We start from the raw sequence: 12537 nt of genomic DNA on the forward strand, positions 1-12537 counted from the left end.
TGTTAAGAGAATAAAATGAGCTCATTGGTATGAGAAAGGCTTATAAACTACAAATGTGCAAGATGTTATTCATTGTCAATAAATGTCCTATGGAGTTAGGAATAAATTTATATTTCTCCAAGCTGGGTACCTAAGTTCCTCTCAACTCTATGATCCTAAAGCCCTTTCACCTATATTTGAAGCTTCCATTGGATGCAATAACATAAAATATCAAACTTTCTGGTTGATTTTTTTAGTTCCAGCAGACCAGATCCTCGGTGTCAAGTATAGCACTTGCAAATGCCATCTAAGTGATGGAAAAGAGTGAGTTAAGAGGGTGTAAGTTGTCAGACATTTGACTAAGTGCAAAGCCCTATTTGACATCATGGAAATTAGGATTATTGCCGCAGTTTTAACACAAGTAAATGAAGGCACAGAGAAGGATAATAACTCACAAAAACCTTAAGATCATAAAACTTAACTCTGACTAAACTGACACTTCAAATCAAGCCTACTAGATCCCAAACCATGCTACTCCATGACTACCTTTTTTCTGTCATTGTTACCATTGTCCATAATCAGCATTAGGGAACATTAGGGAACAAGTTACTGCTGTAGTGAGTAGAAGGCAGAAGTCAGGAGTGCTTCCTAGGCTTAAGCGACTATGGGAGATCGTTGCTTCCATGTCCGGTTGCATTTCCAGGGAGCTACTTATGCTAACTGAGCTTCAGTCCCTCCTCTCTATGATAGAATTAATAACAATGCTTACCCTTTCCAGCTTGCCATCCATCTTGTTTAAGCTTCAGTTTTGTTCTCATATACAAACCTGAGATAAATCCCTCTGCTTTTCCTGGTTTACATTATCTTCCCTTTATTGGGATAAATCTGTGCTAACCCCTTATGTGAAGGATCCTGGACCACCCCATTACAGCCCCAGCTCAGGCTTTGGCCTGTGCCAAGTGAGGGGAAGCAGGGAAGCAACTCAGAATGTAGGGGAGGAAAGTGTCCTCCCTTGTGTCTAGAAAGAAGCAAACTCCACAGTAAATTATGTTGCAAATATGCCCCATGGTAGTTTTAATCTTATTGGCACTGATTTTAATTTACTATTTAGGCCCCTGATTGCAGGATGAGCTGTTGGCTGCTGGCAAGGGTACAGCCCTACTTCACTTTGTTTTAATTAAGGCTCTTAGTTTGGAAGGAAAGAACAGAGTTGCTTTTCCCTCCTATTCTCAGTCCCAAATTATAATTAAGGGCTTTCCATTAGCAACACACCCCTTGCTCTGATATGGCCACAAAGAAGCACCTCATTTGACTGCTGGAAGAAACTCAAGATGCATTTGTTGGTTCATTGAATTTGCTTATTCTTCCATCAATTCACTTTCTGTCCAATCCTTTCTATGTATTTAGTCCTTCCCAGTCTACGATTTATCAGGACTTTAGTTGGCCCTCTGGATTTAAAAATAAATCAAAGTATATAGTCTTTTCCCTTAAAGAGCTCATATTCTAATGTGAGATGGAAAAAAACATAATTATTCTGCCATGTGGTAAGTATCTTGAGAGAGATAGGAACCTTGAATTATGAAAATATAAATGAGGCTATTAACTCAACATAAAGGATTCGAAAAGGTATCTCTGAAATGAGGCTTTGGACAAGCCAGATGAATAATGTTTGATGCTATAACAAACAATCTCCAAGTCAGTGATTTCATCCACTAAAGGTTCTTTACATTCTGAATTCTGATTTGGGTCAAGTGACTCCCCTGACCATTTTACTTTCAATGTTGATTCAGAACCTTAAGCCTCTTTTTTCTTGTTGTTCCATAGCTTTCTTATGTGGCTTCACACATAAAAGCAAGAGAGAATGTGGGTGATGATGCATGAGTTTTATGGCCAGGCCTGGAAGTGGCAGTCATCACCACTGTCCACATCCCATTTGATCTCAACCAAATGTTACAGGAGACTGGGCAATGTCTTTTGTGGCTCTGCAAAAGGAAATGGGATTAGTAAGCATCTATTCAAGCCTGACTTAAATTTGAAGATTTAGTCAGAGTTAACCAGATAAAGAGAAAAATAAATATTTTTATTTTATAAATAAATTCTCTTTCACAAAAGGGAAATTTCTTTGCATGTAATTATAGAAACAAAAGTTATGATTATAGTGGTTCAGTATTCCCCAAGTAGCTCCACATGGCTGAAATGTAAAATTTCTGACTGGAAGTAACAAGAGTTGAGAACTAAACAGGGAGCAGGGTTCAGAGCATGCAATATCTTTTAAAGAATATTAAATGCCCTGGACTTGACTTAGTAAGCAATATAATTATTTAACAGTTTTAACTGAGGATGTGAAATGCTTGCATTTAAATATTTTACTTTGAAAAAGTAGGGAAACCAGATAAGCAGCTATTAGAGGAAGTGGAGTGATAGTACAGCAGGTAGGGTACTTGACTTGCATGCAGTTTATCTGGATTCAATCCCTGACACCCCAGATGGTCTCCTAAGCACTGCCAGAAGTGATCCCTGAGCAGTGTAAGCCAGGAGTAAGCCTTGAACATCACTGGGTGTGACTCTCGATCCCCAAAGAAGATGTTAGAGTAGAGCAAACAAGAACTCCTGGGAATTAGAACAGACACGGCCCCTCTCTTCAAAGAGTTCATGGATTATTGTTACAAGTACTGATATCAAGAACTAAGCAAGAAACTTGAGAAAAATGAGGGATTTATTTTATTGAGGAAATGATGAAAATTTTAAGGAAGTAAAAATTCTTCTGTCTTACCTGACAACAAATTTTAAAGGTGTGGACGTTGAGTTACTAGATGACTATGGTCATAGATTATGTTAACATTGAAACCAAAGTTAGAAATACTGATCTGACATTCATGCTCCATTCTAACCCGACCAACAGAAGTCCATAAAGCCACTTTGGAGACAGAGAACAAACATGATGTGTTAAAAGTAGTATTTGTCATCTTTGGCATTCTCAGAATAGTGCTGAATATATGTAAGAGAGCCCAGCAAGCTAACAAGAGTATCTCGCCCCCACGGCAGACAGAGCCTGGCAAGCTACCTGTGGCATATTTAATATGCCAAAAACAGTAATAAGTCTCACAATGGAGATGTTACTGGTGCCCACTCGAGCAAATCAATGAGCAACGGGAGATATGTAACATAGAAGAAAATAAATGCAGACCTCAAATCCAAGTCCTATTCAGGCACATTTCTGAGAACTTTTCTACTCGTTCTGTTTCTGAGAATCTCAGCATGAGAAAGAAACTTTGAAATGAATCCTTTAATATTGCTTTACAGATACTAGGTAATGTAGTTAGACATGAAAAACAAATTAGAAAACTGAAATAGAGTAGTAGAACTAATATGCATGGGTGGATACAAATCCAGGAAACATTGTCTCTTTTATTCATTTCTTCTCAGGCATCCACAACTTTTTCTTGTTTATTAAATATACCAAGTGCCTATGATTTTTATATTTGTTTCTTCTACCTGGAAGACTCTTCTACCTGATATTCTGAAGATTAACTCTCTTGACTCCAACCAAATCTATATTTTCCTTATTGTGCTTTCTTTGTCTTCATGACATTAATATCTACTTGGTTATTGTATAAGTTTTATGTATTAATTAATTTAGCTTCTGTCTCTTCCTATAGAATTCAAACTTTGTGTGATCAAGAGTTTTCTGTGTTTATTGTTATATCCCAAGTGCTAAGACTACTTCCAGTGCATATCCCCAGTACTAGATAGGACACTATTGAACATATAGTTAATATTCAATAATTTTTTGTTTAGTAAGTAAACAAGTGAAAAATTTAAAAATAATTGAAAAATTATTATAAATAATAATAGAATCAATCAGGTATATGGATACCAAATTAACATGATGAAATCAAGAGACTTTATATTTCTTTTTTTATTTTAATTAATTTATTTTTAATTAGTGAATCACCGTGAGGGTACAGTTACAGATTTATACGTTTTTGTACTCATGTTTCCCTCATACAAAGTTCGAGAACCCATCCCTTCACCAGTGCCCATTCTCCACCACCAGTAAACCCAGCATCCCTCCCACCCTCCCCAATCCCATCTCCCCCCACCCCACCCTGCCACTGTGGCAGGGCATTCCCTTCTGTTCTCTCCCTCTAATTAGCTGTTGTGGTTTGCAATAAAGGTGTTGAGTGGCCACTGTGCTCAGTCTCTAGCCCTCATTCAGCATGCATCACCCTTCCTCCACAAGGCCTCTGACCGCATTATACTTGGTGATCCCTTTTCTGAGTTGCCCTCTCCCCAGAATGTGAGGCCAGCCTCCAAACCATGGAGTCAATCTCCTGGTACTTATTTCTACTATTCTTGGGTTTTAGTCTCAAACTCTGTTATTCTATATTCCACAGATGAGTGCAATCTTTCTATGTCTGTCTCTCTCTTTCTGACTCATTTCACTCAGCATGATACTTTCCATGCCGTTCCACTTATATGAAAAATTCATGATCTCCTTTTTTCTAACAGCTGCATAGTATTCCATTGTATAGATGTACCAAAGTTTCTTCAACCAGTCATCTGTTCTAGGGCACTCGGGTTTTTTCCAGATTCTGGCTATTGTAAACAGTGCTGCGATGAATATATAAGTGCAGATGTCATTTCGACTACACTTTTTTTGCTTCTCTGTGATATATTCCCAGAAGTGGTATTGCTGGGTCAAATGGGAGCTCAGTTTCTAATTTTTTGAGAAGCGTCCATATTATTTTCCAAAAGGGCTGAACCAGAGACTTTATATTTCTAAGGAACTACCAGTTAGATTTAATGGAAGAAATATCACAATTATATTAACAGCTATAAACACAAGCCACAATCACATTTAAAGGGAATGTTCATGGTATTTAGGGGGGAATTAAACTTATTACAATATGTCCCCAAATGCTTGAGTAAATGGAAAATCAAATATATTCTTGGATTAGAAGACTAAAGTCATGAGTCAATTTTTTCCTGGGTTGGTATGGAATTTTAATATTGAAATGATAGTCAAGATTTTGAATGGAAAGTAAAAAAAATCATAGAAGTTAATTATAAAAAAGCATAGGGAAATATGCAAGAAACTGTGGTAAAGTATGTACTCCAAACTTCAATATTTAAAATAAAACTGTGCAATGGAATACTGGGCAGCTATAAGAAAAGATAAAGTCATGCATATGAATGGAACTGAAGTGTATCATGTTAAGCAAAATAAGTCACAGGGAGGACAAATATTAGGACAGCTCACTCAAATGTGGAATCTAGAGAAATGAAACCAGGCAGTATCAAACAATGATAAACCCTTGGCTTTAGATAATGTAACCTATTCCCAATCAGTTGAAGGAGATGGGGAAGCAAGATCCACTAAAGGTAACATAGGGACCAGGAGTAGAACTTCGTGGGCACTTTGGTGGTGTCAGGGTGTAGTAATTTTATACGTTGATACCATAGACTTTAACATGATTGTAACAACCCAACCCATATCACTGCACTGCACTGTCGTCCCATTGTTCATCAATTTGCTTGAGCGGGCACCATAACGTCTCCATTGTGAGACTTGTTTTTGGCATATGGCCTATGCCACAGGTAGCTTGCCAGGCTCTGCCGTGAGGGCGGGGTACTCTCAGTAGCTTGCTGGGCTCTCTGAGAGAGACGAAGGAATCAAACCTGCTGTATTGTCGCTCCAGCCCACCCAAACCATAATAAATTTAAAAAGAAAGAAAATAAATGTGCTTTTTAAAAAAGTAGTAGGAATCATAGGACTAAAACATGAAAATCACTCCACTGTTTAAAAATTTCATATGCAATGTGAAATCTTGACACAAATATTTCTGGTAAATACTCACATGAAAATAGATTCATGCTACTGTAAAAGGAAAAAATAAAACTGTGTGGTATTGACATATGACTAGAAAAATGATTGGAGCAGAATTAAAAGTTAAATAACACATAAAAATGTGTGTGGTACAGATGACATTTTAAGTCAATAGGGGAAAAGTTACACAATTCAGCAAGTAATGTACATCAACTAAGTTTCGTTCTTACTTTCACACCCTATATTCAGGTAAATTTAGATTTAAGAGAAATAGTTAAATATAACAGTAAAAAATTTAGAAGAACCAATGAAGTAATTGAGACCAGGAACCATGAAAAGAAACATTAATAAATCTATGTAAAAATAGTATAAGAAATGTTTTGATGAAAAAAGTAATATAATAAAATCAAAAGACAAATAAGAAATGAAGCAAAGCTCACATTTAACTACACATAAAAGCTAATTTCTTTAATAAAGTTTTTGTAAATTAAGCCCAACAACCCAATTTTTTAATGGGCGAAAAAAATGAACAGACGATGCATAGAAAAGTAAGTGCAAATAATAGTTAATATATGAAAAGATGCTTAATCATATAATTAAGATAATTATACTAAAAGAAATTCAGATTAAAACTAATCTTAGATATAATTTTTCACCCATCGAATTGGCAAATATCAAAAAATTTTATTTCACCCATGTTGTCAAGGTAACCGAGAAAGAAAAACTATAATTCATTGCCAGGAGTGTAAATTGGTCCTTCTAAGGAGGTCAATCTGTCAATATTGATCAGAATTGCAAATGCACAGTGAGCCCAGAAATTCTACTTCTATAAATTTATCCTACTTATAATTGTATATGTGCGAAATGGTGTATACACAGAGTCAATCATGAAAACACTCTAACTGGAAAAGGATGGAAGTAACTGAAATGTCAGTTAATAGAGGATATTTTCGTTTGTATATGGTAACTCTTTGTGTGCTGAGAATTTTGAAATGTTGCACTTGAAATATTTCAAAAGAAAGCAAATAAGATTGTCATAGAATGTTTATTATGTTACCATTTGTGTATAACAGAGGAAAGGGAGAAGACTATTAACTAGTTTGTGGATAAATAAGCTCAAGATATCAGAGAGGCCTGTGTGAATGTGGCCCTATTCAAATTGGTGGCTAGAGGACTTGGGGTTCACCATAAATGCTTTCAGTTTTCATTTTGGGATCTTGTGACTCAATCAGAATCATTTACCTGCTGTCTATATACAGTGATATATATTAGGTGCTGGAGCAAGTATAGGTAGTGGAAGATGTGCCTGAATTGTTATCAGAGAATCTAGTTTTTTTTATTTTTTTCTCCTCACCACCTTGCTGGCCAGTTCGAAGTTCAGCAACGTATCCACACAGAGATGACCCAGGAAAATTCAGCAAAGCTGGCTGCTGAGGCTCTCTAGCTCCATCATCCACAGATAGAAATTGCAGATTTTCCTTGTACATTTCTGAAATCATCTCTCTACCTCCTCCTTTCCCTCTGCAGCTCATCAAAATCTCAGAGGGAAAAGACAGACAATTGAAGAAAATAAAATTGCAAAGATGACTTTTATAGGGCTCCTGTTGAATCATTGTGCATTCCACCTCCAAAGCTGAAAATGATGAGTTTAATATCACACAGAGCAGTGCATCTTGTATCTCTCAAAAGACAGCTTATGCTACCCAGAGAACTGGGAGCTCGGCAAGGCATAATTTTTCACTCCAACTCTGAGGCAAATGAAATGACAGTCATCAGGCCCACATTCCTGAAGCAACATGGTTTTCATTTGGCTTTAACTTCGTTTCAAAGTGTCCCAGAGAGGGAGAATCCTTCTAAGCATAGATTTTTTGTCTTTCCTAGGACTACATGCTGAAAGGGTGTTGGAAAGGTGACCAGGCTCTGCATTGACTATCTCTTGTGTTGGCCATTGTTGGTAATAGGTTCACTGGGCTCGGTGCCAGGAACCTGGGTTTTGGTTCATGTTTTTCCTTACACTTGGATCAGCCTCTTCCCTACTCTTCCCTATTCAGAGCCTCTTTTACTCACAGAAAAAACTACTAAAAAAAATGGGCTGGTATCAAATGAAGCTAGGTTGGATTTGAAAGCCAGTGAAGATTTAAGGCGCTGAAAAAATCCCCTGATTTTTTGGACTGCCAGTCCATTATGGTGGCCATCCGAATTTCTCTGGGATTGTTTGGTTTTGTCATTTAGTCAGAGGTACTGAGCATCCTTCAGATGTACAGGAACTGGGCAGACAATCCAATCCCTTTTGCCAGCAGGTAGCTTATAGACAAGGAGGTTAACAAATAGCATCATATCAGGCTAGAAAAAACTTGGACTTGTTCAAGTAGACAGCAGTAAAAATAGTCATTATCTTTATAGATTACAAGCTTGTTTTTCCTCCATACATTACTAATATATCATAAAGTCATGTTCATATATATTTATATGTCCTTTGTTTCTTGGGTCTGATGGCATCATGACATAAAGTACAGGAATTAATGGAGGTGTCATGTGTAATCCTCCTAGAATCCTAGCTTGCTTATATTACCTATGCTGTAAATGACCATCAGTAGTATTGCTAGGTACAACTCTTTGAGGCTGGAATTAAAATACCCATTTTCAAATCAGAAAGCTGAGGTTCGAAGTGAGAGTGTGACTTACTAAAACTCCTCCACTGGAAACAGCCTTAATTAGTAAAAATAACATAAGAAGACACAATGTAAATATGATGACATTATTTGGACATTAATCTCATTAATAATAGAAACACAGTCTATTAATGCTTAATATCATTGTTCATATTAAGTTTTTTGGGTGAAAAGCATCACAACTTTCTTTACCAAAAAATCTTATTTCTTCAGGAGACGTGTAATGAAGGATGTAAAAGGTGACACTCTAAGACCCCAAGGGCAGACGCTACTAAAGTGAGAAACTGACATTCACCTGACAAATATTAGGGCCAGCTTGAAAGGAAATTGTGTGTGCATGTAAAAATACAGTGAGACTATGTGTGAGAGACAGAGACAGACTATGTGTGTGTGTGTGCGTGTGTGTCTGAGAGAGAGAGAGAAAGAGAGAGAGAAATTGTGTGTGAAATAGAGAGATAGAGACAGAGACACACACAGAGTGTTTATGTACATGCACACTCATTTAGCCTTTAGTGCCTTTAAGGCAAGCTCTGTGACCTCAGACTTCTCATTTGTTTTCCTTTCTCTCAACAGAAAACAAGCCTGGAGTTTTATATTGACATCCACGCCCACTCCACCATGATGAATGGCTTCATGTATGGCAACATCTTTGAGGATGAGGAACGGTTTCAGAGGCAGGCCATTTTCCCCAAGCTCCTCTGCCAGAACGCTGAGGACTTCTCCTATGTATGTCAAGAACCCTCTCTCAGCCAGCCCCCCACCCGCCCCTCTCACCACTGCCTGCTCACTCAGTCCGGTTGGGTGGAACATTTCCAGAACACCAACTCTGTGCCAGGCCTGTGTAGGGCATAAAGACAGGTGGGCAAGCTCTTCCCAGTGCCCTCCATGACTCCTTAGAGAGGAATACTGAAAATGCACCTTGGCAGGCCTAGAAGCTGGTGTTTCTTTCATTGCTTCTGGCTCCAGTGTTAATAAGAGAAGAAATTTTGTGAGCTTCAACCAAGAGCCAGACCGTGCCATAGGCTCTGCATTCACAGGCTTCCAGTCTTTCAGTCAAGAAGTTTGAAAGGACTCTCTAAAAAAAGGTAGTGGAAGGGATGCCGGGGGTGGAGGATGGGGCCGTACATGCCCATCCTTCTCTTCCTTTGTGATACTATGTCCCAGTTTCTTTGTCAGTGATTTCGGGGTGAACATTTTTGGTCCTGCTTTGCACCACAGCTTCCTGCAAGGATGAATGCCATATAGATAAACATGAAAGCCTTCTGTAGGCAGTAAGGACATTAGCAGACTCAAGTAGCTGGTGTTGTTCCTGACTACCTCCTGCATTGAGGAGGTCTGGAGAAGTGGTACACTGGCAGCAAGAATAACTTGCTGCAAAAAAAAAGAGTATTGGAAAAGAGCAGGAAGAGAGGGAGAGAAGATAAAGAGTAGAATCAGTATGTGGTAGTAGGACCCGACAGCAAGCTTTAGTACATTTTTCCTTGTTTTGATACTAAATTTCTGAGGCCTGTTATTTCCATGTGCCCAGAGGGGGAGAGGCCCACAAAGGTCAGAGCAATTTTTGAAGTTGATGAGCTGAAAACTTGCCTGCTCATTGCTTCAGGCCTGGACATTAGTGCAGATGATGGATTTCTCTATGAGGTAAGACACATGTTGAATCCCAGAATCTTGGAGTGCCAAACCAGGAAAGAATAGGGCGAAATTGATTAACCCAGTCCCCTCTTTATACCCAATGGACACCTATGATCCAGAGAGTATGAATATGAAGAGTAAGGCTGGCCAGCATTTGGTGGGAGAAACATACCAAGTGATTCTGGGGTAAAAGCAGGTGTGCTTGCTTCTGTCACCAGCTCCACAGGATAACCAGCCCTCACTTTTGAAAACCACCACCATTGCAGAGCAAACTGTGCTCCTCTGGATTCAGGCTCTCTGGATACTTTCAGGCTCTCAGATACTTCCAAGGGACCAGGTTTCTGGAACCTACTGAGGAGGCACAGATGAGGAGCTTTATTTCTGACCTTGTCTGAACATCCTGCATTGCTGTTTCCCTAAATGTTCAGGCAAAGGCCAAAACCACTGACTCTCATTCAATCTTCATTTTCCCTCTTGATCCGCATTGCCTGACTCTAAAGTAGGAGAGTTGGGTTGCATTACCTGGACATCCTCATTCTTTTCAAACTTGAGATTCTATCATGTTCTGATCCTTATTCTGATCCCTTTTATTCATGAGTGTGTGTGTATGTGTTCGTGTGCACTTTTTCTCTCTCATATTTCTGTATCTCTCTCATACTTATATATCTCTACTTTTTTCTGTTTTCTTTTTTCTCCTTTCTCCTGCCTTTTCTCTTGGCATGCTGAGAGCTTGTTATGAGAGCCTATTATAATAAGAGCCTCTGTCCTCCTGTTAGAGACACAGTCTGCATTTTCCGAAATGTCCTATGCCTCTGAATTTAAGGGAGCATTGACCCTTAAATGCTGTGTGACTGACCCACCAATGCTGTGATGGGTGTCTTATTATCACTTCCACTTCATGGATGAGGAAACTGAAATTAAGATAAACTAAGGAAAGTTTCCTGGGATCACACCTGTTCCTACACAGAGAACTTGAGTTGTGAACCTGCTCCTCTCTTCCTTCTCTATCAACTAAGCCAGAAAGGAAGCTTGATCCTGCTGTCTGCAGATGTTGGACTAGAGTTCAATGCCATGTCCTCTAATGGGGAGAGGGTTTATGAAGGTGTATAGGGATCCCTGGAGCCAATCCAACTCCAAATCTGTTGCTGTATCACTTACTTGACCCACTTCTATAAGACTCCATCTCTCTACCTTAGAGGGACAAAATTTGCAATCATCTGCAATCAAGGGTAAAGTGAATTAAGCTTACTATGAGGTAAGCTAAAAGCCCTGCTCAAATCTTAAGGTATCATAAAGCTGAAAATCCTGCCCAAATCTTAGTTCTGATTATCACAGTAATCAAATGGGCTCTTATTCATTGTCAGCTTTCCTTCATTCCATCTATTCCATTCACACCTTCTGAAATACTTGTCAGATGTCTGTTACTGTGCTCCAAGAATATTGTAAATTATTTTATTTAGTTGTATCTGCTAATTGGGCCTCATAATCATTCTATGATGTGGGATTGAATTTCCACTTTCCAATAAAGAAGCTGAGACCCAGACAGGCTCTAAGAAGCAAGATCTAATGACTTTGTGGCTGGGGAGAGAGTTCAAGAGGTAGCACACTGCCTAGCATATACATGATTCTGAGTTTGATACCCAGCACCAATGGGCATAACTAACACTGGTGACCTCCGCATAACCATCACTGCTGGGAGTGGCCCTGGGGACCCAACACTATCCTCAGTAGGGCCAGATGTGGCCATTAGTGTAAAACAAAATCCAGTAACTATCAGGTGACCAGCCCTAATTCCCTCTCCCTCTTTGTCTTTCATAGTCCAGCACATCCTTTAACCGTGATGCAGTCAAAGCAGGAACTGGTCGTCGATTCCTCGGGGGACTGCTGGACCACACTTCCTACTGCTACACCCTGGAAGTCTCTTTCTACAGCTACATTATCGGGGGAACCACAGCTGCTGTGCCCTACACTGAAGAAGCCTGTATCCTTGGCAGGGTTCTTTTTTGGACCATCCTGATCCCGCCCCAAGGATCCAGATTTGGCAACATTTACTAGCAAGATAGGAATGAGCTATCTAGGAGTCTGGGCTTTGGGAGGAAGTGTCTGGCTCTGGTTGGCATCTATGGTTGATGTGGTTTGCTCCAAATGATCTAAGGGACGACTCCCCCAAACCCCCTGCCTTGTCTTTGGTATTCTGAGGTCTCTGTGGAGACCTTGTTCTCCTTTGGCCTCCATTTTTCTCTTTCCTACACTGGAAAGGTGGCATTTTTGTGAATTGGCAGAACCAGTGAGCAGGATAGGTGACCACTTTGAGGAAGACCTTGATAGCTTTCACTCCTTCTTCTAACCTGTGCATGTGAAACCATTTTCTGTGTCAGCTGCTATCTTCCTGTGCTCTCACTCTTCTCTCTCCACACCATTTTT

At 39.3% G+C, this 12537-nt stretch overlaps 1 protein-coding gene across 1 annotated transcript in view; it reads left to right on the forward strand.

The window, feature by feature from the left end:
* Positions 1-12537, forward strand: part of AGBL4 (AGBL carboxypeptidase 4) — a 1336770-nt gene that overhangs the window by 1278127 nt on the left and 46106 nt on the right. Inside the window, exons 10-11 of the mRNA XM_004607339.2 lie at positions 9055-9207; positions 11932-12094. Of these exons, the coding sequence (XP_004607396.2) occupies positions 9055-9207; positions 11932-12094 (316 nt within the window). The remainder of the gene's footprint in view (positions 1-9054; positions 9208-11931; positions 12095-12537) is intronic.

This window comes from Sorex araneus, chromosome 5, assembly GCF_027595985.1.
Source record: "Sorex araneus isolate mSorAra2 chromosome 5, mSorAra2.pri, whole genome shotgun sequence".
Classification (NCBI taxonomy): domain Eukaryota; kingdom Metazoa; phylum Chordata; class Mammalia; order Eulipotyphla; family Soricidae; genus Sorex; species Sorex araneus.